This window comes from Protomyctophum bolini (genome assembly GCF_963924005.1).
Source record: "Protomyctophum bolini genome assembly, chromosome: 5".
Lineage (NCBI taxonomy): Eukaryota > Metazoa > Chordata > Actinopteri > Myctophiformes > Myctophidae > Protomyctophum > Protomyctophum bolini.
The window spans coordinates 36,341,991-36,369,315 of record NC_137866.1 but is presented as its reverse complement, the minus strand read 5'-3'; the positions used below and the strand labels follow the sequence as shown (position 1 = coordinate 36,369,315).

Below are 27,325 nucleotides of genomic sequence, written 5' to 3'. Positions count from 1 at the left end.
TAACCCAGAGTAATTTAACCAAAATGGAACCAAACCATCTGAGTTAAATGACCACTAATGATTTCACTGTGAAAGGCTGAACATGGAACAGCCTTGGTGAATATTGCTCTTTATAACAGTCATTACATGTGTGCATGTAGCTATAACCAGTAGAGCTACACATAGGCCTGCTTCTTGTAATAATAGCCCTTTTCTCGTACGATGGCATTCACATCAGCTTTTTAATGAAATATGCAGGAATGTGTGTATGTCTCATTTAACCACCATTCTTTCCTTGCAAGAACTGATGGGGGGGTCATACACAGATTGAATGCCCGCCTTTGCGGTGGGCGCCAGCGGTCCCACGCTGACAAAAGGTCCCTTGGTCTGGACAATCGCAGCGCTGTTCTCTCATCAGAGATGACAGAAGTACATGTAGTCACTTTTCCTCAGCTGTTCTACATTTACTGTGCCCACAATATCCACGGATGGCCCTTTTTGTCCATATATCCTTGTAAATAATTCATCTCAGTTGAGCCGCCCTTCATCTTTGCATAAGTTTGAGAGCAAAAATGTTTGTCTGAAATTAGGGTGAATACAGGACCATGGGTCATAGTGTTACTGATATATCAATTGGTACCCGATGGACAGTTGCAACTTAATTGTTTCACCAACCTTACTGACATGCTATTTAAAGTTAACAGATAAGGCACAACATCAGATATTTACATACTAGTCTGTATCTAAACACCAATGCAGTTGTTGCTTTTGTATACGATTATGTAAATGACTTAAGTTGAGGAGTTATTAAAAGACAGGTAGCAGGTAGTAGAATGGAATTGCACATACACATGTCTGTGTGTCTGTCTGTCCCGCTTTTGTGCCCATATATGGAGCTGAGTGATTTGTTTGTGATTGATGCAAGTGTCTGTCCCGCTGTTACGTCACCATGACTCAGCCATAACCATATAAGGAGTCCCCAAAGCAGCTATACGTCCAAAACCCAAATATGTACGAGCTGCGTTCGCTTCCCGCGTTTGCGCGTCTTACTGGTTGTACATACTGTATTGACTGTACATGGTACAGTATTGGCTGATAAATGTACATTATAAATGTATAGCATTCAAAAGCAGCTATATTTGCAATGTGCGCCTCTCTACTGTTAACTGTGAAAATAAATATATTGATGAAGTATCCTTCTATAAATGTAGGTGAGTTTAACAGGGTGGACTTCTTCCAGCCCTGGCATCACAGCTGTGAGTATAGGAAATGTGGCGTCTGGTCAGCTTTAGCTATGTTTCAAACACTGATTTCTAAAATGTATTGTATATAACATACACATTATTGTATGTGTATTCAAAATGATAACAAACGTACAGTTGTTTTGTTTTTCTCACATTACCAGCATTTTAATTTCCAGCATTTAGATTTATCTATTGGCCTGTCTATATGTTTTTTATCCACACATTTTGATCACACATACCTTAGACTTAGATCGAGGTAAATATCACACTTTTGAGATTGACCCATTTACAATTTTCTTTTATATACAGTATATTGGGGTTGAGTGTCACTTTGTGTTATGTTAGTGTCTTAAGTTGACGTCGGACAAACACATGTAAATGACAAGTTGACAAGTCTGGATTTGCTATAAACGCCTGAGGAATGTTAGCGTGCACTCAAGTCACTGCTGCACAGCACACCGCTGTCTACACTACAGGTGTACCTATGGCCTCCATGGGGATAATGATGTGTTTTAACAAAGGTAATAGAGCATGCACCTCCACTCTGGCCCAGGTGCTGGACAAAAGGCAGTACAAGAGGAAAAAATAGAGTCTGCAACACTGGTATGAAAACTCAGCTCCACTGATTCAACGTTTCGATCACTATAGGATCTTCTTCAGGAATAGTGTGACAGGGAATGGGTGTGCCTGTTCCTGTATAAAGGTGCACACCCATTCCCTGTCACACTATTCCTGAAGAAGATCCTAGTGATCGAAACGTTGAATCAAATAAACCAGTGGAGCTGAGTTTTCATACCAGTGTTAGGGATTTTTTCATCCGATAATGATGTGTTTATCTTGACTGCTGCTGCATGTTAGTGTGTGCGTGCGTGGGGGTGAGGGATGTGATTTTGAGATTTTTTTGTAGAAACCCAACATTCTTAAGTGAAGTCAATTATATTTACAGAGCATATTTAATGTAAAATAAACTAAATAAAATGTGCTTCAAAAAAGAGTATAGTTATTACAGTAATACCTAAAGCAAGTAATACCATGATAATAACTGCTATTTGCTATACGGATACGCATACTGTGTGCTCTCATGTGAGGGCATAATATTCAAAAATCTTTGCTGTTGGGAGGAAATCTTCTATTTCCATATTTCAACATTTTATTTTGTAATTGAATGCCCTACTTCAGTGTCACACAAAAGTAGCAAACGTGTCACATCGACGCTTGTGGACTCGCTATTTTTGCTATTTATTAAAAAATATAGTGAAAGTGATTAAGTGTTTATGTTTTATAAATATTGAACCAATAAGAGCTTGTGACTAAATAAGAACTACTTTGGAGCACAGGATTTCCTGAAATTTAAAGTAACCCGTTTTGGACATACCAAGGTTTCTGCTCGACAGTGACGATATGTTGTTCGACCTCACTTGAAATATCATGTGCCTCACCGCCGTTGAGGTCCAGGCTTCTGTTTAGGTGTGCCAAACTCTCTCGGGGAACACTTACTGTACACTGAGCATGCAAGCTGCTGGATGGCTGTTTAGTCACTGTCTTGTAACATGCAGTGACAAGAACCAGAGATGTTTACGGCAGGGCTCCCTCTGGGAAGCCTTGCTGACTCACACATGTCAACATCTCTTCCTGATGCTTCAGATTTTCAGTGAGGTGACAGACACACACCTTTCACCTATCGACAACCGTTTTGAAATGATTTACTGGCTTGCTGCAGGTTTGGAACAACCGGTTACGCTTGGATTGGGCTGGGAATATACTGGAAAAGACTGCTGTGTGCTGTTAATCACCTTTAAAATAAACTGATCTCTATTTTGGCTTGTTACTATAGGCAAAGGTTTCAAAATAATAATAACTAACTAACAAAATGTCCAATAGTCAACAGTGAAATAATTTTCCCTACCTGCTCCTGCATTCAATGTGATGTTTTCTAAACATGTATGTCTGTTTTATATTTACAGTTAATGTGACAATCACAAAGGAACCCAACATGGCATCGCCGCTCCCTCTCATCCGTCAAGCCCTGGGTGAGCCACTCAAATACTTTATTGAAAAGTTAACATAACCTGTCTGCCAAACTCTGAGTCATTTTATTGAAAATGTATTCTGTGCTTCACGTATTAGAGAAGCAACATTATCTGTCAATGCAATGGTTAGATACAAAACAAGCCCAGGAATGAACCCAACCCCATTAAAAATGGGGAAAGCATCAAAGCATCTGTGTCATTTTAGATTTTTGCACTGGCTATTCAAAAATAGCAGACAATGTGAGAACTATACTGGTTTACAAGGCATTAGATTAGGTTTTTAAAGTGTTTTTTCAGTTCAAAATTAAGTGATCTATCTGTTCCAATTCATCATCTGCTTAACCCCCACCCCAAGATCTCATAATGTGCAACTAGACCAGTGATTCTCAACCTAAAGAACCTTAAAGAACCCCAGGTTTGATTTGTTCTTTTCTCTCAGGGATCCAACTCTATACTGTGAAAAGTGTTATTTTAACTCTGAGAGTCATTTGGTTCCAATTTACACTCTGATCCAACTCTATACTGTGAAATACTGAGAGTTATTTTAACTCTGAGAGTCATTTGGTTCCATTTTACTCTCTCAGAGGACCCGTGGGGATCCCCAGACATTGAGAACCATTGAAGCAGACAGGCACAGAGAAACACTGTTGGTCTAATGTCTTGTGGTCTGACACAGGATGTTCATCTCACTTGGGAGACTTATACATAGTGGACGTCATAGCCTAAATATATTTTAACCACTTTGTTGTACAATGAATAGCGAAAATAGCTGATCTACACCCGGCTATTAGATGGGCTATTTTCCGCCCATATCTATATGTTCAACATGTTTTTAAAGAACTTTGAAATGTTTTGATTTTCTTTTTTAAATAGCCCAATGTATGTCCTAAAAGTTAAATGGTTAAAAAAGTATAAAAGATGAAAATATTTTATATACGTACTTGTCTGATTAACCACTTACAGTAAGGTTATTTCATACTTTCATACATGAATGTCAGGCAAAAATAGCCGATGTACACTGTACAGACTCACACGGCATTGCATGATGATGACCTAATTACCATGGTGAGATTGTAGATCAGCTAGTTTTGCTACTATATTAAAACCTTGTTTTCGTCTTCAATCAATTCGTTTGTATACCGCTCCTAACAGTAAACGGTATAGGCTCAGCTGTTTTGATTCTAGGGAACCCATTCATTCTGTCATAGAATACTGATCAGTTAATCTGATAAAGACCAGAAGGGCAGCTCCCTGGTGCGTCAGCTCTATAGTGTCCATATGCTGTCTAAGGACAAGCAGGCTCCTCCCGGGCCATATGTCATTCACAAGAAAGCACCTGTCCAGCCTACTGTAGGGACCCTTAATTAAGCGCAAGCAGGACACAACAGGATTACCACATGGAACCTTTGTATGCTGCCCTCAGGACCACACCTTTGTGTTGTGTCAACAGCGTGCAATCCTGAAAAAGAGAACACAAATTTGGAATGATTTACTTTTCTTTTTCACTTTTCTACATCCAAATCCGAGTCATATCTTAAATATATATGTGAAACAAATATGGAGGTGCTAACTTTGCCTACTGGTAGTGTATACACAAGAAATTTGGCACTGGTCGGTCCAGCAGTTTGAGAGATTAGCTCTGGACATTCAGACATACAGACAAACGCACACATACTGTACAAACGCATAACATTTATTTATAAAACTTATTTTTTGGAGTGCCGTCATTATATTTAGCGTTGGCCACCAGTAGAAGCCATCAGTAGAAGTGCTTCCTGCTCCACATCCCGATATGATCTCATGAAACATATCAATAGTATGGTCCTCCGAGTCCGGTTGCTGGTTATGGCTATCTTGGATCCCTACCTTGATGATGATATCAAGTTATCAACACACCCTCCTCCATCTTGTAACTCAGTAGGCATTGTCTAAAAAATAAAAAAAATAAAACTCATGGATGCCAGGGTGAAAGTGGTTAAAGCCATGTTAACCCTTCACTTCAAGGGAAAAGGCCCGCTCTACTCAGACAGTCTTATAAAGTTTCAGGCGTGTGCTAGGTGCAGATTCAAAGAGAACATATAGAAAATTAATAAAATCCGCACTCTCAGTCGAGTAAGAGTCTTTGTTTAATAATGATAATAGTGCTCCGCAGCAACAGTCATACCTTTTCGGCGCGCAAAAAGAAAAGCCATGTTAAGACGCAAAATCATTGCTTATATGAAACTCTTTCCACTCTTATAAATATTATCCATTTCCTTTGGGGTATTGTTTGTCACAGCACATTTTCACTTACAGTATGTGAAATCTGTACTCTAGTATTGTCCTACAAATTTCGGTTGAAATATTTATTCAAATTAAATGGGTGCTCCAATCACCTGCATTTTCAGTATATTCTCAACTGATATTTTCCTATTTGTTTTAATAATACTTGCATTCCTTCCAAATAAAGCCTTTCCTTACTGGAAGGTTAAAGGTCTTTATTTAAATACCATAATCACTTTTTTGCATTTATTTAGTTGAGGTTTTTGCAGCAGTTTTTAGTCCATATATTGAAATGAGTTTAATTTACTTGTCACTAGACATTTCAGTCTAGAAATGCAAGACAGACTTTGTAATGTCTTCTCCTGCACTTCTTCAGCTGTCACACGACTTCCATGACGTTGAATTGGAAGTGCTGCTGCTGTCTGATTGTATTTGTATTTGTGTATGTGATGTGTCCTGACAAGAAACATTAGCTTTAGGGTTATACTATTTAACCACATTAGCACTGTGGTGTGACTATTTTGGGGAAATCTTTTTTTTATTTTGTTGAAAATATTCTCAAATGTTTATTGAAAATATTATTTTAAGGTTTTTTCCACCATCATTTTTAAAACGTACAAAAACATAGCAAATCTACAAACTTGCAAATTCTCACACGTGACATGTTGTAAGCTTGTAGATCGGCATTCTTCACTATTTGCCATATAGCATTGGCTTAAGTAGTTAAAAGCCATAAGCTTAGATTGTAATCCTTCCTCTCAGCTGGCCTTGGTTGTGGCACGACAAACCACAAATACATCCCCCTTTGAATGGCTTTCATTTCTAATTTCTTTACATTTACCATTTATTGTAGTTAATGCTGTCATCTAGAGCAGGAGTTCTCAACGTTTTTGGCCGGGGACCCCCGGAAATGCTTTGGCAATGTCTCGGGACCCCCGCCCCACCCCCTCCCGACCCCCAATATAAATTGACTGCTACAATAACCTTAATAATAGAGACAATACACCGGTAAATATGGAAACCAGATATAATCATTAGGGAAGGTGTATGCATGTATATTATGTGTACTATGTAAACTCTTCATTTCCATTTTCCAGCCATTCAGTTGCAAAGAGTTGAGTTGAGAACCCCCTGATCTAGAGAGTGACTTTGCAACACCATGCACTATAAAACAAGCTTACCAGCTGACAGTACGCTGACATTACGAGCAAGCGAGGAGTACAAGGGTCAGAGCAATTGAGAACAAATCACACAAAAGAGGCGAAGTGAAATACACAGACAAGAGAGAAGAGGAGAAGATATCTTTTGTTTTTAAAGCAAGATAAATATGAATTACAGGGTTAAATATAGGATTATATGGTGGGAAAGGGTTTTTCAATGTGTCATATTTGTCTGAATAACTGAATGGGGAACATCATTACATCTCTGACAGACTTGGTGATTCAACCTGGAATCTCTGGGATCAGTTACATTTCACGTCAAGGTAGGCTACAGTAGCTGACTGTCTCTAATGTTCTGGTCAGTCCAGTAGAAGTAGAAGTAGACGTGGGTCCAGAAATGACTGACTTACTCAAACAGTGTGCCATGGCACACTGGTGTGCCATGAGACAAGTCCAGGTGTGCCGTGGGATTTTTGAGACACCCACATATTATCCCATCTAGTCCACAAACCCCTTCTGGGGTTGTTGTTGCTATGTACAGTATGGCAACATTTTTGAATAAATATCCTCTTGATTTAGAAGGCGTTCTTTTGTTTTAAAGATATTTCTTTGGCTTTTTCTGCCTTTATTGATAGGATGAAAGTAGTCGGAATCGGGAGTCGAACCTGCGGCACACCGTCAGGCTGGTTCAGCAGCCTAGGTGCCCAGACGGTTGAGCTAACTGTCCGGGAAAAGGTGTTTTTAGAATCAGTCTTGAATGTCTAATTTATTTACCATAAGAGAAGAGCTGGTTTTGTGTAATTTCAATTACACTAGCAAATGATATAACATAATATATATTTCAAACTTTTTACTTGGCATTAGTAAATTTAAAAAAATGCAATTTTTGCACTGTTATGAATACAGGTGTGCATTCAGATTTGGACTTACCCTGCGTATGTGTGTGCGTGGTCAAATCACAACATAAGGCAATGAAACTCCATCCATTATATTAGATCTCCAAGTAAACATTTGTCATGCCTGTATGATACAGTATAATGCAATTTGGTGATGAAAGCAAAGCAATGAGCCACAAGGCTCAGCTATGCACATCTTGTCCTTGTTTTCTATGTTCGGATGGAAAAGTACTGCAAGCTTCAGGCATCTAGCTGCGTTGTCCAACTTGTCCTATGCGAAATGTGATAATTGGGCTTATCAAGCTGGGACTGGGAGTCATTGCGAATCACTGCTATTTGAAGGTAATGTCTTAAGAATTTATTGTAAAAGATTGAGGAACAACTCCTGTTGTCTTTTTGTCACTGGCCTGTTTGCTTCTTTAGCGCCTATACCCAATGGGACGGCCCACACGGAGGAGGAAGACCAGGATGAAGAGGGCCAAAAGTTTGAGTTTGACGACAGCGATGAGGAAGAAGTCGCACCAGGGAATTCGGCTGCTGAGATGAAGAGCAACATCATCTCACACACAGAGAACCCCAAGCTTATCGACCATGACACGTCCAGGAGCAGCACAGCCGGAGGTGAAGAAGAGAAAGTAGAGTCAGGACTCAATGGTATGCTCCCCAACAACCCTCCTCACTCTACCACCATTCTTATAGCTGAATATGGATAGGATTACGGAAATAGAAATGACAGCAATGGCTGCTAAGCTAATGAATAGTTTTTTACAGCATACCTTCTCAGATATGCTGTGTCCACCATATTATCAGACCATGTTTTGTTTAATTGGTTGTAGTATAGTCTATACTGTATAGGTTGTCTTGAAGTTGGCCACACAGCTTGGTTCTGTCTAGAAGAGGGTCTATCTGTGTGTGTGTGTGTGTGTGTGTGTGTGTGTGTGTGTGTGTGTGTGTGTGTGTGTGTGTGTGTGTGTGTGTGTGTGTGTGCGCATGTGCGTGCGTGCGTTTTTCGGAGCTAATCTTGCAAACCTCTGGCCAGTAGCCTACTGGCATTGTGTTGTTTCACAGACATATAGCGTTATCAATATTCTTTGTAATTCTCATGTTATAGTGTACAGTAAGTGAATATGAAGTAATTTAGAATTGCTAGTTTTTCTCCCATCCCTCCATGTTTGGGCAAAAAGGCTGTGTTTACACCTTGTCTTGTTTTTTGTTCTTTTTGACAGGTATGGAGACGAGAGAGTCGCCAGAAGGGTAAGATCGTCATCAACTTTTGTTATTACATCAAACATCTAGTAATAGACCTTTTTCAGGGCAGTGTTACAACTTGCAATTATACTAATTAAGGCTCTGTTTCATTTAGTGTAGTAGAGTCTTTCCAGTGAGCCAACATGCACAATAGCAGCACCCTGATTCTGTTTGACCAGAATGGAACACAACCCAAAGCATCATAACATGCCTTCATTCTGCTAACTCTATCTACTAACTCACAATGCCATGTGCAGTGTGAGCTTGTAGAATCGTTATTTTCGTCGTAAAACACTGCTGTACAGTGAAGTATAAATCAGGTTGGAAGAAATATGAAACCACTAATTGTTTGTTGTTGTTGTTTCAGGCGGTCCACCTCCTCTGAGCTAGGAGTGAGTGAGGATGCGGAGAGTTTGTTTGTGAAGAACTGCATCTATGAAGGTATAAAAGACCAACACAAATGCTGCAATCTCTAACTTCCTATTACAGAAGGTAAAGTGTAGACCTTGACAAGGTCAAGGTCTAATGTAAGTCGCTCTGCTCTTGTAAATTGTAAATTGACAAAGTAAGTAGCATGTAAGGCGGAGCGAAAGCATAAGACATGTACTTTACGATCACTGTCTGCAGTGGAGCAAACTGAGAATCCCATTGGCAAATAAAGGAAAAACAGCGCCCCTGACGTGAATCAACAGTCTGTCTGGAGAGACTAGCAGTGGTGTAATGGGGATTTTTTTCTGTACCATGGCATTTTAATGACATCGCGTACACGCACGTGTGCGCATGTGTGTGCCTACATGTGCACTAGGCAACAGCTATAGTGTTTGAGATTCAACTCGTATCAAATTAATTAATTCAAATGAACATAAAACAACACACTGCCAGCCTACTACTAAAGTAAAGGCTGGGTGTGTTGTTACTGTTGTTACTAGCACCATTACATGTATCTACTGTTGTCGGAGGAGCAGATTTTCCCCCCTCACCTCTGTCTTTCAGCAGCCTAGCCTCGGCAAGAGCTCCATTGACTGGGGCTTTGCTACCTAACAGACGCTAGTCACGTCACGCTTCTGTTATGGGCATTGGGGACGCGTTGTAGCACGCACGTGCGTGCACCGTACCGTGCCATACCTGCGAGTGTGCGTGAAAACATTATTGGTACCACACTGGTATACCCCACTGACTGTCTGTAAACACATATGTGTACTTATATACAGTGTGTGCATGTGCCTTTGTTGTGTCTATCAGTTGTCTGTGTCCTCACAAAGGTGTGTGTGTGTGTGTGTGTGTGTGTGTGTGTGTGTGTGTGTGTGTGTGTGTGTGTGTGTGTGCGTGTGTGTGTGCGTGCGTGCGTGCGTGCGTGCGTGCGTGCGTGCGTGCGTGCAGGACAAACGCCACATCGAGCCAAGGAATGGCTCAATGTGGTTTCAGAGCTAACATTGCGATTGCACAAAGGTACACTGTTAGCCCCCAGATGTGTGAATCACTGTTAGCCCCCAGATTTGTGGTACACTGTAGCCACCCTGATGTGTGCTGTTAGCTAACTGTCCCCTCCACACGGTCCACCCCAGCAGTCTACCCTCTCCAGACTCCAACCAATCCACCCAACATACCTCTGTACAAAAGGAAGCCAAGAACACAGTTTCTCCCAACCTTGAAGACATAGTCATAACAGAAAACAGTAAAACTGTTTTTTACGAAACACCTTGGTGGCCTATTAGATTCAAAATAGAAATAGCTGATTCAGGTATATACCGAGGAAGATTAATAATGTGTCATTATTTGTAAATCGGGGGAACAGATCCTATAAAATAAATGACAGCACAAACAAGCGTGTGAAGGACAACACCCATGACAACGCATGAATTGCAGTATAATCCATGACAACGTACGCTCTACGCATGGGCGATATCCATGACAATTGATTGATTTGTCCACACTTGTACGCATATTCAGCTTTCTGGATAAGGAAGCAAACTCTACTCTATGGTTTACATTCAGTGCTCTAGTCACAGTTCAGTTGCAAGTATAATATACTATATAATATTACCATAAAATGTCTCTAAATTACTTTTGGGCCCTACTGTGCAAACAGAAAAACAAATAGCAGAGGAGGATTAAAAGAAAAGTAATTCAAGGCGACAGATATTTATATCTTTTTATAGGTTTAAAAGTGAAAGATCTGTGTTCCTACATAGTTATTTATGTAATAACTAAAGACATGTTTGCGCTGTCCTCAAGGTCGAGGGAACTCATAGTCAGAAGACATTTAGTAAAATAGACGGTACAAATCCCAGCTGAGTAGACACTGAACCGGAGAGATAAGATTCCATTTGACTGAATTCAACCTGGTGACTGGAATGATAAGAGTTCCATGCTAGCTGCTCCAAAATAGTAGAAATGTTTACACACCCCCCCTTTTCCTGTTTACTTTGTGTGTGTGTGTGTGTGTGTGTGTGTGTGTGTGTGTGTGTGTGTGTGTGTGTGTGTGTGTGTGTGTGTGTGTGTGTGTGTGCGTGTATGTGTGCGCACGCACGTGGATGCGTGCGCGTGCATGTTTGCTGACTGTGACTCCCTACATACCAAGAATAATTCAGTTCCTCTGTTCCTCTACCCGTAGTTCCCACGAGATGTAGCCATTATCTTTTAAAGGTTAAACGTATATTCGAGTATATTACTAGAGTATTACAGTTAGCACTAAAGCTGAATAAAGGCTGACTAATAACAGATTTACGGCGAGCAACATAGCCATGTAACAAACTATACATTAGACTGCCGCTTCATTATGGCTTCATTTGCCTCCAGGGAATGCTATGCTCACTCCAACTCCCAGTCAAGACCAGGCCACCAGTCCTGAAAATGTTTCCAGTCCAGAACTAGATCCAGGTGAGAAAGAGACGTCCGGTGTGGACGGAGACCTGCCATTGGCTCTGAGAGAACAGGAGAGCCTGGACACTAGTGAGACCTACTACAGCCCCGAGAGCACAGCTGCCCCAGAGCGGGACGTGATCTACGATGACGTGCCCTCAGAAAACCAGCTGTCCCCCATGGAAGGTGAGTGTGATTCTGTATTGTGTAGTTGTATACAGTATGTGCCCTTTTGGTGTTTTAAAAGCATTAATGTTATCATCTTGCTGTTGAAAAATTGCAGATCTGCTATTTTTTTTTAATCGTGAAAATGTGGCGCAAATCTTTGAATATATATTCTTTTTAACTAAAATCTTTGCTTCTGGAACAACATATTTTCAAATACAGATAATTCTGGGGGTCCTTGACATGAAATAGGTTGAGCACCACTCACATAGAAACATAGGTTTTTCAGAAAGCTGTTTTATCAGCCTCAGGTCTAAATGGGTTAAATAGGAAGAGGAATTGAATGTCAAGAATGTAATAACTGGAAGCATGTTTGGTGTAACTTATTGGGGTTAGGGTAAGCCTGATTTATACTTGGTTGTATGCCAGTGTCGCGTGTGAAAATTGCAACTGCGACGCAGTTTGAACTTGCGGATCAGCTATCTTTTCAGCTACTGAGGAAGCAAATTGACTTGCCTTTTTTGCTAAAACAAACTGGATGAATATGGTAACATTGATGCCATGTCAGCATCTTTGAAGCATATGACTACACTTTTCGGATGTTCCAGTCTAAAATAGCATCTAAGTATTATGTATTCACGGTTATTGAATATATTAATAACGTCGTTCCAATGATTTGTGGGGCGGTGGTTCGAGTCCCGGCACCTCCTGTAAACATTGTCCTTGGGCAAGACACTGAACCCTACATTGCCTCCAATGAGTCGGTCGGTGCGAGCTTGCCACTATTGGTGTGGGAAGTGAGGACGCTGGCGTCGATTGTTCGCCGCTTCACCTCTCAATGTATGAATGAATGTATTTCATGAGTCCTATGAAAATGCAATTCATTATACAGTATTGCTATCGCTATAATGGAGGGTATGCACGTGACATCATCATCAAACCCCGGAAGTTATGCCAGGAACGCCTACTGAGTGGCAAAAAACTACTTTATGGCCTTGACATTCCGTACATCCATTGACTTTATGCATGTGCATACCCTCTCTATATGCTAACTGTTGTCCTCTGCTGTTCTGTAGATCCAGATGACATCTATGAGGACGTCCAGAGACCCCTGCCTCATCGGTCAAACAGTAACGGCTGGAGCTCCAGTGAGTTTGAGGATTACGACGAGCTGTCGGACAGCGAGACCAAACTTCAAGCCCTCAGCAGCAACAAGGTAACGAACACCAAACACTCCTCCTTTCACTGGGAAATGCACATTGATCTGCATCTGTTAGACCGGAGTAGAGACTGACATGGGAGTGGAGTTTCACTCCCGTCTATCATATCCCACTCCCATAGAAAGGAAAGGCAATGGATTTTGTGTTCCTTTTTAGATTACTGTGTTTAATACTGTTTTAATTCAAAAGATATGGTACCAGGAACAATTAATCTGTGGTAATATAATGAAGAAAATGGATGTCATTCCCGCTCCTGCCCGCTCCCATTGACTTTTCATTCCCATCCCGTCCCAATCCCGGGATTAATACAACTAGAGCAGTGCCCGTCGGAGCCTCTACAGCGGTGCCCGTTGGGCACTGGCCTACTTGGAACGATGCTAGGGCTGGTGTGGTATGGTATGATTTGTGTTACCGCGGTAAACGCGGTAAACGTCCTCCCCCTTACCGTCGGTATGGTGGTAATTACTGCCAGCTCCATATATGAAAGAAATGGAAATACTCAAATAAAAGTCCCTCAAAATTGTACTCAAGTAAATGTACTTAGTTACTTTCCAACACTGACTGAGAGAAGCCCCTGATTTAGCTTACAGTGAACATAGTCTCTATGTACACTGGTTTGAGGAAGTGAATAATGTATATTTTGGTAGTCCCTTGCTCCGTCAGCAGTCTTTCTCACTTCCTCTTTGTCCCTGTGAAAATAGCTGATCTACAAGTTCACAGCGCATTCCATCGCGATGCCTGGTGAGCTTGTAGGTCAGCTATTTTCGGCATGCTAAATCAGGCTGCTTTCTCTGTCTGTGTTGAATGAAGTGATGAGCTGTTGGAACATGTTGAAGACGTCAGTGCATCCTCTTACAGAGACGGGAGGAGGCCGAATGGATTTTACAACACATACACATTTTCATATCTTTGAGAAACTAACTGGTTTTCATGTGGTTTCTTTTAATACGTTATTGACAATGGGGAAGTGTCACATCGTACAGTAGGTGTCACATTTGGACAATCTCATTGATTAAGGGAATTATATGGATTCAACAGTATTCAACAGTGTATTGTTCATAAAATGACAGTTTATCACTAGAGTCTACTGGACTGGTCCCTTGCCTTAATTTTGCTGTCTTCTTTGAATTGACACCCTCTCCTCCCCTACCCTGTTCCTCTCCTCCTTTCCCCTACCCAGGACAGGAGACTATCCCAGCCGGCTTCAGATGTGCGCCGTCTAAAAGATCGTTGTGCACAGACCAAGCGAGATCTGGTGGGCCGTTGGGGTGCATGCAACGTGGTCAACATCAAGCAGAGCTGTGACTCCAAGGTAGGAATCCAGATACCACAGCTGGGAGTTCTCCACTCTGCTGTGGTGTCAAATCAATTATTTTAGTTAAATCAGTCAGCCTTTATTGATGACTCAGGGACACTTCGAATGATTTTATTTTTTACAATCTTTACAATCTTTTTTGGTAGAAAAGTAATACTTTGATTACTTTGATTGGTTCCAGAACTTAGTTTATTCTCTCTACCCGTGAAGATCATAAGCCCAACAACTTCAAAAAGATCTGTGAAAGATGCTGTGAAAAAAAACATTCCTTTCATCTGTATTTTCTTTTCTTTTGCCTTTCAGGTGCAGCAGTTTATGAAAGCAGCTAGGCATGGCACTAAAGACGGTCTGGAAAAGACAAAGCTGGCCATGATGCATAAAGTCTCTTTCCTACAGCGAAAGGAATCTGCAGGTAATTGGGATGGGGGTTGAATAATTGACAAGAGTAGCCTGTGGCCTGAAAACAAGCTTGAGGTATTTTAATAATATGGGATTTGTTGGTTTTTTTGTTTCCTTCCGAGGACGTTCCTTTGAGATACAAGTGTCTTTCCCAAGAGAGACCCAGGTCAAGATGGCATTAGAACAAAAACTATTGGAAAACAATACAGATACATAGCACAGTGATCAGTACACTGAGAAATGAACAAAGTTCCAACCAGACAGCTACAGTACTGTACATACATCCAATGCCCATGATCAATCAACCACCCAGAATGAATTTTGCTTAATATAATTGAGACATGTGCTATACTATCGTGCCTTTGTACTTTATGTGAGGTCCTGTTTATTTGGCCTCGCCATGAATACAGCTATTTTTTCTGTTCCATTATCAGGGGAAGGCGATGATGATACAGGTTATATGGATGTCTTTGTAAGCGAGTCAAAGCATCCCCCACCACAGCTCAGTCCCATGCCCGAGGGTCTCAGCAGCCAGCAGGTGTGTGTGTGTGTGTGTGTGTGTGTGTGTGTGTGTGTGTGTGTGTGTGTGTGTTCTTGGTTTACCTATTATTCTGGATTACTGAGGCACTGTCTCTATGCCTTTGATGTTGTGTTTACCTTGCTTTTTACCTTGCTTACTGTAAGTCTCTCTGGATAAAGAGCGTCTGCTAAATGCCTAAATTGTAAATGCCTACATTTTGTGGGTGCAAAGGTGTGGATATTAGGATAATGTGTTTCTCTGGGTCGATTCTGTCAGATTATACGGCGTCACATTCTCAACTCCATTGTGCAGAGTGAGAGGAACTACTTGGACTCTCTGAAGAGAATCCTACAGGTTAGTAAAATACAATGTGAACACAGTGGAATCTCAATTAAGGCAATAATCCATTAACTTTAATATGATAGACAGGGTCAGGTCTTAGTATAGAGTTTAATTTGTTAAGGACAGTGTGATGTTGTGACACTGTCCTGTGATGTTTCCCAGACCACGAGTCATATTCCCATTGAGGTCTTTTTTATTTGATGTGCTAACCAAATAGTGGTGTATACCACAAGTGGTTCTAGCTCTCATCAAACCCACACTAATAATATAGACACATGACTCTGGCATATTATATACTGTACATCATAAGATATATTGGCCATAGACTGAACGCTGTGATAACAGATCAATAGTGAGCGTATAGTGCATTTTCATTGTTGAATAAAGCATGGTTGAGTATTATACTGTGTGTTCTCACAAAATCCCAAGTGCATCCTTACAAGGCATAGAAACTTCTATGAACAGGAGTGAGAACTAACACAGTCTAACCCCCCTTTTGCTCCCAGGAGTACCAGAAGCCTTTGTTGGAGTCCGACACTCGCCTTCTAAACCCCAAAAAGGTGCGCGTCATCTTCCACCGGCTGCGGGAGATTCATCAGTGTCACTCCATGTTCCAGATAGCCTTGGCGTCTCGCGTGGCAGAGTGGGACCTCAGCGAGATGATCGGAGATCTCTTCGTGGCCTCGGTGAGTCAGACCGCAAAGTGCTACTCCTCACTTATTTCGAACTTCCCTCCACAATTCCGTCCTCATTATTTCCTTCCTAATTTTACTCCCCTCCTTCCTTCCTTCATTTGTGTATTGTGAGCTTTATTGAAAGGTTTAGAAAATGTTTGAGGTATTTATTTTATATATTCTTTTACCTACAATGCCCAAAATAGGGATGCCAGGTTGAAAGAAGTAATATGTTTTTTCTATTGCTTTTTATGCCTTATGAAAAGCACTTTCAATAGCTATGTGACAGTAACTCTTTAGGACCTACTTTAATAACCAAAATTAAGTAATAGTAAAATTAGGAATAAATCACTTAAATATAATCTATAATTGTTGCTCATTCAATATTTTATGATACCTACCGGTAATAAAGAAATAAAATGAAGAAAACAACCTTACAGAATAAGATGTTACAATACAAATTTGAACTAGACTAAATGCCCACAGGCCAAAGGTTTAGCATTTACCAAAAAAGGTCCAAATGCCCATCTTGATACCTTTGTGTATGAAATGTAATAAACTATACAAATTAACTTGCCTCCCCTTACTTTCACAGTTTTCCAAATCAATGGTTTTTGAAGTGTACAGCGACTACGTGAACAACTTCACAAATGCCATGGTTCTCATCAAGAACGCCTGCCTCTCCAAACAAGCTTTCCTGGACTTCCTGAAGGTGCTCCCACTGGTTCTTCTTTGGGCATTGTATGATTTTGTTAAATATATGATGTCAAGAAGTAGTTGAACTTTGTTCTAACTCAACCTATTGATCATAGAAAAGTATAGAATGTACACTTCCATTCATTGCAACTCCATAGAGGGAGTAATCAATCCATGAGGGCCACAAAAGGTCCTTCCGCCCATTTTTGAATAAAATTCAGTGAATTTTGTTTCCCTTTTATGTTTAAAAAAGCCTGATCTGGACAGAGCCCTCTTTATAAAATGAAAGTTCAATATTTCAAAAGATATAGAACATAGTGAAGACATTTTAGGCTATTCAGTCCAGTGGTTTGCGAGATGATCTACCGAAAATCAGACAGACAGACAGACAGACAGACAGACAGACAGACAGACAGATAGACAGATAGATAGATAGACAGACAGACAGACAGACAGACCTTCTTCTAGACGACTAGCCTCCTACTGTAAAAACACTTTGTATCAGTGCCATATTAAATGCTAAGCTATCCCTTGCTGTGTAGAGTAGTAGAGTACTGACAACCTTTCTGTTTGAATGTCTCCAGAAGAAGCAGGTGACCAGTCCAGACAGAATCACTCTGTACGGTCTGATGGTCAAACCAATCCAGCGTTTCCCACAGTTCATCCTGCTGCTACAGGTCAGTAGCCATCCAGGCAGGAGAGGTCTAAGGCCTCATTCATACTAACCCTAACCCCGTAATACTTGTTGTTGTTGTACTGCCGAGTATACTAGACTTAAAGTTGCAATCTAATCTGTAAAATGTATGTCCTTCCTGGGTATTTGAGAACCCTGGTCTCCAGCACGGGAGACAGAATTTCTACCATGGAGCGTTGAGCTTCAGGCAGTAATACTTGACACCAGGGTAAACATTTCTCCAATCCCTGCAGATGTGCTGTTTATTTTGTATTTGCATACAGTATATTGTAACCAGATTAGGTTACAATATCCTTTTACTCATCAAAATAAGTTCCGGATTGCAGCTTTAACACAATAACTTTGTTTCGTCCCTAATATATATATTTTTAACGCTTTCTTATCGTATTTCTAACTCGTTTCAGATAACATTGTTACAAGTTGCATGATTACGAGGCCCGTTAAACATTTTTCTAATAGGAAGTAGAAACTCGGGCAGGAAGGCAGGAGGGGCCGGTACAAGACATGCTCCGTCGAGCGTGACGAGGTAGAAACCCCAGTGCTTTTTCTGGGTGTCTTTATGTGTCAACGAAAGACTGAATGTTCCATTTGAACTGTAAGTGGGAGTTCCCGCCCAAGGGAAGTGAGAGGCTGTACTGCGGACTCCGTACGGAGTCCGCTGTAACGGATATCTGCCCTCTTCTTTCTCTGTACCTACTTCTCTAAAACAAAGACCAAACAAAGCCTGGGCACAATCCCAACTTCTAACCCATACAGTATACATTTGATGCTGTGCAATACTTAATACACACTGACATCATATACTGTGTATATGTTCTCCCCAAAATACATTTTGTACGTTTTTGAAGCAAAATAAAGGATTGATGCATTCTCTACGTTTCATCTGTAATGTTTTGAACGTTGCATTGTTTATGTCCAGACCAGGTTGCAGTGAAACAAGCTAATGTGTTTAGATTATAGCTACAGTATAGTGACTACAGATAATGTCAAAGCAGTTTTCCCCCTTAATGCTCACACCTTTTGAGTGGTGCAACCACTCCTATAGACAGCTATGTGTGTGGCTGTGTCCCTGGGTCTGTCCCTGTGTCCGAGCACGAAAATAGCGTTAGAGTGTTTGTTCACCACCAAGTGTCACTGTTGCACAGCCTAACACACAGACACAGACACACACACAGGCCAGGGAGGAGGGCTAGTACAGTACAGTACAGTACAGTACAGTACTGTACTGTACTGTACTGTACTGTACTGTACTGTACTGTACTGTACTGTACTGTACTGTACTGTACTGTACTGGTGTCTACACTTCAGACGGGTCTGATTATTTTTTGTAAACAACAAACCTGACAATAATCTGTTTTGAATAACTGTGCTCAACGATGTGTCGTGTCATGTTTGTGTGTCGTGTGTCAGGACATGTTAAAGAACACTCCGAGGGCTCACCCGGACCGGCTGCCCCTGCAGATGGCTCTCACAGAGCTGGAGACGCTTGCCGAGAAACTCAACGAGCAGAAGCGTCTGGCCGAGCAGGTGGTGGAGCTCCGTCAACTAGCGCGCAGCGTCGGAGACCGGAGCCTCAACAAGGTGACTGTCAACTCATTTATATCGAATCTCAATTCAATAACATCACATGACATCACATAAATAAATAAAATATAAACTAGGATTTTAACTTAATTTATTAACTCAGCACAGCTGGCTACTCTGTGGAGAGCCTCCAATTTCAACTGCCATTTAGTTTGACCAGCATAACATTTCAATTGAACAGAGAATGGTGTTTCTCCAGCAACGGCAAATATAAGGTTAATAAACAACTTTCAGATCAGATTATTGTCATTGTCAACCTTATGAGCTTGGCCTTGGCACCACCATCAGTTTAATTCCAGACCGGGTCCTTTATTGTGCGTTAATCTCTCCTCACTGCCATACTGTAAAATGGAGGGTGTTCATTTTACTTTCTCTCTCTCTCCCATCGCCATCTTTCTCCAGCTGTTGAACTCAGACCAGAGGCAGTTAATTCACTGTGAGATGCTGATTGAGATAGTGTACGGCGAGAAAGGACAAGTTCTCAAGTCTAAGGAACGAAAAGTATTTCTCCTCAATGACACCGTGATCTGTGCCAACGTTAAGTGAGTCATATCCCCCTTGATGTCTTATGCTTTAACATCTTTTTTTCTCCTTTTCTTTTACATGCTACTAGTCACTAATGTGGTTGTAATGTTTTGACAATCAGTTATTATTAATTTATTTCACAATTAGCTTCACAATTAGACCTCTTCAAAGAGCCAACATAAGGCCATTATCCTCATTAAAGTTTCTTAAAGCTAAAGCATCATACTGTATGCCCTCAAATGTTTAATGATTCAGTATTATGCATCATATTGCTTCTCGTGCACAATCTCACCTGAAAAATGAATGAATAATGTTGTGTCTTAAAATGGCATCATGTAACCTATATTCTCTGTGGACTGTTGAGCCTAATTCTGTCACCACACCAGTCACACCATGATATGTTTTATTTTATTTACTGCCAGCATAGAAGTTTATTGTTTGTATTGCTATTATTCCTGTGTCCACTAGGGGTCCCCCTGAGCTCAGCAGCCTAGTTCCCATGGGTCCCAAGTACACAGTGAAGTGGAGTGGTCTGCTCCAGAACACTCAGGTGGTGGAGGTGGGTCAGGAGAGCTTCCAGATCAAGGACGGCCTCGTCCAGCCACGGGGCACAGAGAGACACAACTCCACCTCCAGCATGAATGGTAAAAGACTCCCCAAAAAAGAGAGAGAGGAAAATGTTTCAAATTCAGAAATGTTCAGAAAAACCTGATCAACAAGTCACATTTCATCGTGACATTTTGTGAGTTTGTTTAACTGTTTTTTCTGATTTGCTCGTATACCAGTTTCCAGGTGGTAGAAATGACTCACTGGATCTCCCATCATACTTTTAACTTTTCTTTTAATGTGCTTTCTTAATAACAACACACAACACATACAATAATTGAAAAGCAGCTCAGTGTTGTGGTTTTATAGAAGGAATGATCACTGGACATTGTGTGTTGCAGGTAAATGTTTCCTGGGTCCTCCTAAGTTGTACCAGGAGCTGCAGGAACTGCAACATGACCTAGGTGTAGTTGAAGAGGTCACCCTGCTAGTAGGCACACTCAACGGCACCTACCAGGTAGCGTTTCTTCTCCCTTTACTTTATTCATAATGAAGCCTAATGTATGCTTGGTTGTATGACCGTGTTGTTTGACGATAATGACTGACTGTCAACAGAGCCAATAGAAATGACACACAAGCTCTGTTGACAGTGACACAGGCCTTTAGTTCTATAATATTACTTAGGTTTTCACCTGTATGCATAATCGCTTGGATGCTGGTGTTTCTGTGTAATTGACTGGTAAATCACACCGTATACTTCCTCCATAATCTGGCTCACCCCTTCAGACTCCACCTTAGGTCGCATTCTCACCTAATACTTTGGTAGACTCGAATGCGTATGGGAGGAGAAATGGGATTCTTGCATATTTAATTGGCTACGGTTTGCCTTCACACTGTCATGATCCGCAGCAATTGGAAACGCAGCAGGGGGACCTTTATCAATGTGTTACATTCATAAACTAGCCTACACAGTGAAATGATAAATCTATGGTGATAAAACTATACTCATAACGTGCATTATGTGTCGTGCCGTCTGGGACTGCCCCCCCCCCTCTCTCGCTCTCTCACTATAAGCACGCAGCCACGCACTGTTCTTTTGGGCATGGAGCATAGAGTATTAAAAGGCATGGAGGCACAGCGCTGAGCCGCACTGATATAACACAGACAGCAGCGCAAAATGTTTACAAGTTTATCGAGATGAAAGTTCCTACCCCCCACTAGTCCCCACACAGTGACAGCACTCCATGTTTACGGCACGCACAGACAGACAGAATATTCTGTAGGCTATAATACTATTACACTGCACTGCAGTGTTTGTGTTTTCTTAAGCAATTGATTAATGTACTCGTCCTCATTTCGATCAGGGCTTCAGTCTCCACTCTCCTCATTCGACCACGTCTATCCACGGTAACGGGACATCTTTGCGCTGCGTAAAATATGCCTACTCCGTCTCCAACTGTGTTCACTAGCTCCTCACCCGCCACATTGTTTGCTTCATTTCCTTTATTTACTGCGGATTGCATTCACACCTGCACCGAATCGTAATCAAGTGCGATTGGAAGCGAAGCGAAACCCCCGTTTTTGCTCGGAGTAAAATGCGGTTCTTTGCTGCGCATTAGGATTCGAATGAGCGCTGCCAAACGAAGCGCACTTTCTGACAATGCGCAGCAGGATGCGTTTTAATCGCAGCAAAGCTCTCTGGTGAGAATGTGACCTTAGCCCGTTGCACTATACCTAGCCTTGACGACTGACCATGCAGTCTAATGCAAAGGTTTAAATGTTATTTAGACAGATGCCAGGTTCATTTGTTGACCTGGCATCCTATCATTCTTTTATATTATACTGATAAGGTTCTTGGTATACCATAGCCCTAGATTAATGATCACTGTATCTATGTGATACATATAAAGTATACACTATACAGTATATGCTAAATGCCTAAATTGTAAATTACAGACCCCTAGGGGTCTGTAATTGGACGTCTCTTTCTTCCATCTACAGTGTAGATGGAAAAAAGAGCTTTGGGGAAAATAGCAGACCTACAAGCTCACAACCAGCTACTTTTTGATGAATAAAGCTATTACAAATAATGATGGTTTGTTCTTTATTATGCACAGAATCTGAACACCACAGTGTCTCAGGACTGGTGTCTAGCGCTTCAGAGATTCATCCGCATGAAGGAAGAAGAGATCCAGTGTGCCAACAAGTGTCGTCTGCGTCTGTCCATACCAGGCAAACCTGACAAGTAAGTGCTCAAGTTCTTTACTGTAGGGGCCAATTCATCTAGATAGAAGAGGGTGTGTGTCTAATCTCACAAACCACTGGACTGATCCAAATTCTGTGTACACGCTGCCACTAGTCCAAGATTGTAACTCCCTGAATAATCTTTCACATTGACCATATCTGCATGATTTTGTGCCCTGCAGGTCTGGTCGTCCTGTCAGCATCATGGTGGTGTTCAACACTCCCAGCTCCCTCAGTAAGATCTCCTGGGTCAACCGACTGCATCTGGCCAAGATTGCCCAGAGTAAGTGCTGTACATGCCTAACGAATCACTGAACCTGCATATTAAGAGCTATATAACTATAGCTGATGAACTGCTCTGATTAACTAATACAAAAATAACCAATGATCAATAAAAAACTAAAACATATTTAGTTATTTTCATTTCTATTTTTTAGAAATATTTTAGAAGTCTAATGTCTGTCTGCTTCTGTTTTCTGTTTTGTACTTATCGTTGAATGTATTAATAATAATAATATAAAAAAAAGAGGAGGGTGCTCGGGTGGAACAATGGTAAAGTAGCTTCCCACCAGCGCAGAGTCTGGGGGTTCTAATCCACCGCGGTGCATCCGTCTTTGTTGAGCGTCGATACGAACATAATTGGCCCAATGGCCCGTGTTCGGGAGGGAAACCTGGCAGGGTGTGTGATATTTGTCACTACACGTACTGTACTCCTATGGGGAGTTGGGCGGCCCTATAATATAATTTATACAGAACCAAAGAAAAAATATGTTTAATGTGCATTGTGAAATAAAAACATAAAGGCAATCAATATTCATTAAAATTATGGAAAGGCCATCTGGTAGACATATGTTTTATGAAGTTATTTAAACGAAGACTGAGCTTCTCAGGCAGGTTGTTCCAGATTTAAGGAACCCTGGAAAGACGTAAGGAACAGCCAGCAGTGCCTAAGGAGAAGTACCATACAGTTTTGGGGTTACAGCCAGTTTCGTAGAGTTGTGTGCGTGCTCTTGCGTGCGTGCATGGTGGTCCGTTTTAGTGTGATAATTCCCACTTCATGAGTTGTTTTCCTTTGACAGGAGAGGAGAACACACCAGGCTGGGATTGTCCCGAGGACGATGGCAGGACCAGAGCTCCATTCTGGTGTCCACTGTTGGCCTGTCGGTTACCCATATTTACCAACAAAACACAGGTGCCCAAGGTAGGCACATTTGATATTCAAATAAACCTTTTTTAAGACATTTCTACTTTATTAAAGCAATAAGTCACAAGCGGTCTCAGGTTACCTTGTATTTTATAATGGCTGAGAGGCGAAGCCAGTTACTGCCAAGGCCCTGCTATATGTTCAATAACAATAGACTAGAGATTAATCACTTCAAACACTGCAACACTAAAATGCCATATTCAGCTACTAGAAAGTAAGTTCAGGTTTTCTAGCAGAGCATTGACTTTCTTTGGCTTGCCATCAGCCGATTGTAGTCAGAGAAATTCCTCACATCTGTTGGCACTTGTTGTCACCTGATGTGAAGAAAGGCCCACTCATCAGCACCATAACGAGACGTCAGTAGATCACAGCGGACCCTCGATGGCATGGGTGGGCGGCCGTGGGCCCCAAGAGACTCTGGGTTAAATAGCTATATTCTGATAGCAATCATTGTAATACAGTGTTTTTTGTTACATTTGTACACCCTGAGTTAAATTAACAACAATTCCACTGTGAAGTTTTCTTCATGTTTTCATGTCGTTGCAGCTGGAAGCAGCTCTTCACAGTCCAGCCCAGTGTGCCCTCCTGGGTTTTGGTGCAGCCAGTACCTCGCTTCCACAGGGCTACCTCTGGGTGAGTATCCATTTACAGTCAAATCCTGAGGATTACTTCTCCCTTTTTACACTTTAGGGGTTAAATTCACACTTATACTGGGCAATATATTTACATTGTATCCATATCATAATATAAGACTAGATATTCTCTTGCATTTGGGCATGATTGTTATCTTTTCTTAATTTATATGGTGGCCTTACAGTAGTTTGATACAATTTTCTGAACTTACCTGGATGTTATTGTACATACATTCATATTGTCCAGCCCTAGTACACAATTACGCTTCAATGCAGCTATAGTTCAGGCCATGATGTTTGGCTAAAGTTCTCCTCGGAATATGGATGCTACGGTTCAAGTCGTTAGTGTTAACAAAACAAATAAACTAACTCTGAAGACCCCCTGGTGGTCCTGGAGCTCCTCTCCTTACGAGAGAGTTTATAACTGACCCGGCATTCATGAACACATTTTGTTGTGTTTGATTTGACATGATCAGGTGGCCAGTGGAGGTAAGTGTCAGAGCCAAGGCCAACTGGAGATCTTCTCCCTCAACCATACAACACCACGTCTGGTCAAGTCCATCCAGGTGGGAGCTCCGGTCCTGTGTCTGGAGTATGTGACCGAGCACTGTCCCAACACGGAGGGACAGGAAGCCCCCGCTGCAGCCAAGACAGGCAATACCATCTGTGTAGGCCTGCAGGATGGCAGGTGAGTCAAATGATCCCCCTACTCAGTAAAGTCCTCGTTCATCTCATTCATAAAGGGTATTTAGATCAGGGGTGCCCAAAAGGTAGATGCCTAACGTTTAGGCAACATTCAGCCACTAGGTGTCGCACTCCACTCGGTCCAGATCACAACACAAGGCAGCAATAGAGCGCCGCAGTCCCGCCCCCTTTCAGAAAAGCGAGTGGCCCAGGAAGTGGAAGCCCCATGCATTCTCCCATCGGCACTTTTAATATAATTTATTTAAAGACGGTTACGCCGCGGACAAAGCCAATTCGGATCGTGACGAATCATGACAATGAACACAATATTTTGGGCCGATCAAATAATTTATAAGACGAAAAACAAAACAAATAGTGTTGTCTCCTGACTTTCTTTTCTTCTTTCTAATGATTTGATCGTCCCAAAATATTGTGTTTGGGACGAATTGTGTCCGAATTGGCTTTGTCCGCGGCGTAACCGTCTTTAAATAAATTATATTAAAAGTGCCGATGGGAGAATGCATGGGGCTTCCACTTCCTGGGCCACTCGCTTTTCTGAAAGGGGGCGGGGACTGCGGCGCTCTATAATGCATTGGTAATGTGTCGACTAGCGACTACATCCACACATCTCCAAAGGGAAAGAAATACCTTTCTCAACAAAAATAGAAGGAATAGTGGCCATCAGCTTGCAGAAGTTGCAGAGGTAAAGATCTTTATAAAAACTCTATGGATGGAAATTTATTTTTATTATCCATAGCACCCTATCAATAACACATTTAAGTGTGTACAATTTTGTATTTCTGCACTCTAAATGTTACAAATGGACACCAATGAGAATTTTACTGTGTACGCATGTTATGATATGGACAATATGTCAGTTCTCCAGCTTAGCTTACTCATTCTTTGGATTTATCAAGTAACAAAACAAAGTCATAGCTTTTCAACACGCCACACACAAGTTGTGCGTTTGCCTTTGTGAATACGCTGTTGAGAAGTCTTTTCTTGACCATGCCAGCATCCTGGTGTACGGTAGCATGGACACGGCTGTCCAGTGCCTGCAGAGCTTCTCCAACCCCGATGGCTGTCCAGTGCTGTGCCTCAAACACTCAGTGTCCTTCCTGTTTGCCGGACTGGCCAATGGAAAAGTGGCTGTGTACCACAGACAGACTGGAGGTGAGTGACCGTCACCGGACTATATGTGCCTTCTGCCTCTACATAACACTGGTGTTAAACAGAGCAAAGGACCAAATAATAATCAACATTGCTAATCATTGAGAGTTGGAAATGTATGGAGTCAAGAGATATTAATATTGTACTGTCCCCCATTTTAACTGTTTATTTATTACTTTTCAATACACCCAGGGAGACCCTGTTTCCAATAACCATCTTGTAAATGTATACAAATGTAGCTGAGGCAGGCACCTTCCCGTCTCAGCTCGCAATGTTTGTAACAGTTGTGACAGACAAACCATGATGTGTAGACACAGAGCAGAGCTGTCAGACATATTGAAAGAAAATCACTGTCACAAGAGAAGCAACTCCTTTGCCAACGGCATCCATCACCGTGGACTTGTCTTTCAGAGAGCCTCTGGGATCCTGAGACCTGCAAGCTGGTGACTCTGGGTACTGCACCCGTCCGTACCCTCCTCACCCTGGAAGACTGTGTGTGGGCCAGCTGTGCCAACCGAATCAGCGTCATACAGAAATCTAGCCTCCAGATGCAGGTGGGCAGGGTCAGCACTGCACAAACCCAAAGCATTGACCATAACACGCAGACTCTTAAGCTTAATGTCTTTCTTGAAAATTTTCATACATCAGATGTCAAAGTATTAGTAAATATGTTCATGTTGTCTTTAACTTATCTTGTCTTGTCTTGTCTTATACTGCAGAGTTTTGAAGCCCATCCAGACACATGGACCAGTGTGAGTCACATGATGCGCTCTGGTGGTGGGGTGTGGATGGCCTTCTCGCAGGGATCCTCCATTCACCTCTTTCACACTGAGACCCTGGGACACCTCCAGGAAATCAACATCTCCACGCGCTCGGCACATCTGACAGTAGGCAAGTTGGTGGGATCATGGAAATTTAAAACAACAAACAGTGCCTTGAGGAACCCCACAATTACTATGAAAGTGAGGAAGTTTGGAAGTGCGACGGAGCATGCTGTATGTGAGACATGTGAGCTGAAGCAATAACTGCT

The 27,325-nt window shown here is 41.7% G+C and overlaps 1 protein-coding gene across 1 annotated transcript in view; it reads left to right on the top strand.

Annotated features, from left to right (window-relative positions):
- The window catches only part of LOC308315502 (rho guanine nucleotide exchange factor 10-like protein), a 32,163-nt gene that overhangs the window by 1,620 nt on the left and 3,218 nt on the right, over nt 1-27,325 (top strand). The window contains exons 2-26 of the mRNA XM_080763519.1: nt 3,188-3,253; nt 7,995-8,225; nt 8,798-8,825; nt 9,187-9,260; nt 11,619-11,867; nt 12,923-13,062; nt 14,247-14,378; nt 14,685-14,793; nt 15,215-15,318; nt 15,577-15,654; nt 16,149-16,328; nt 16,912-17,028; nt 17,597-17,689; nt 19,117-19,287; nt 19,693-19,832; nt 20,284-20,459; nt 20,763-20,878; nt 22,479-22,606; nt 22,788-22,888; nt 23,685-23,806; nt 24,356-24,442; nt 24,918-25,129; nt 26,141-26,298; nt 26,707-26,849; nt 27,015-27,186. Coding sequence (XP_080619645.1) covers nt 3,217-3,253; nt 7,995-8,225; nt 8,798-8,825; nt 9,187-9,260; nt 11,619-11,867; nt 12,923-13,062; nt 14,247-14,378; nt 14,685-14,793; nt 15,215-15,318; nt 15,577-15,654; nt 16,149-16,328; nt 16,912-17,028; nt 17,597-17,689; nt 19,117-19,287; nt 19,693-19,832; nt 20,284-20,459; nt 20,763-20,878; nt 22,479-22,606; nt 22,788-22,888; nt 23,685-23,806; nt 24,356-24,442; nt 24,918-25,129; nt 26,141-26,298; nt 26,707-26,849; nt 27,015-27,186 — 3,298 coding nt within the window. The 5' untranslated portion in view covers nt 3,188-3,216. The remainder of the gene's footprint in view (nt 1-3,187; nt 3,254-7,994; nt 8,226-8,797; nt 8,826-9,186; nt 9,261-11,618; nt 11,868-12,922; nt 13,063-14,246; nt 14,379-14,684; nt 14,794-15,214; nt 15,319-15,576; nt 15,655-16,148; nt 16,329-16,911; nt 17,029-17,596; nt 17,690-19,116; nt 19,288-19,692; nt 19,833-20,283; nt 20,460-20,762; nt 20,879-22,478; nt 22,607-22,787; nt 22,889-23,684; nt 23,807-24,355; nt 24,443-24,917; nt 25,130-26,140; nt 26,299-26,706; nt 26,850-27,014; nt 27,187-27,325) is intronic.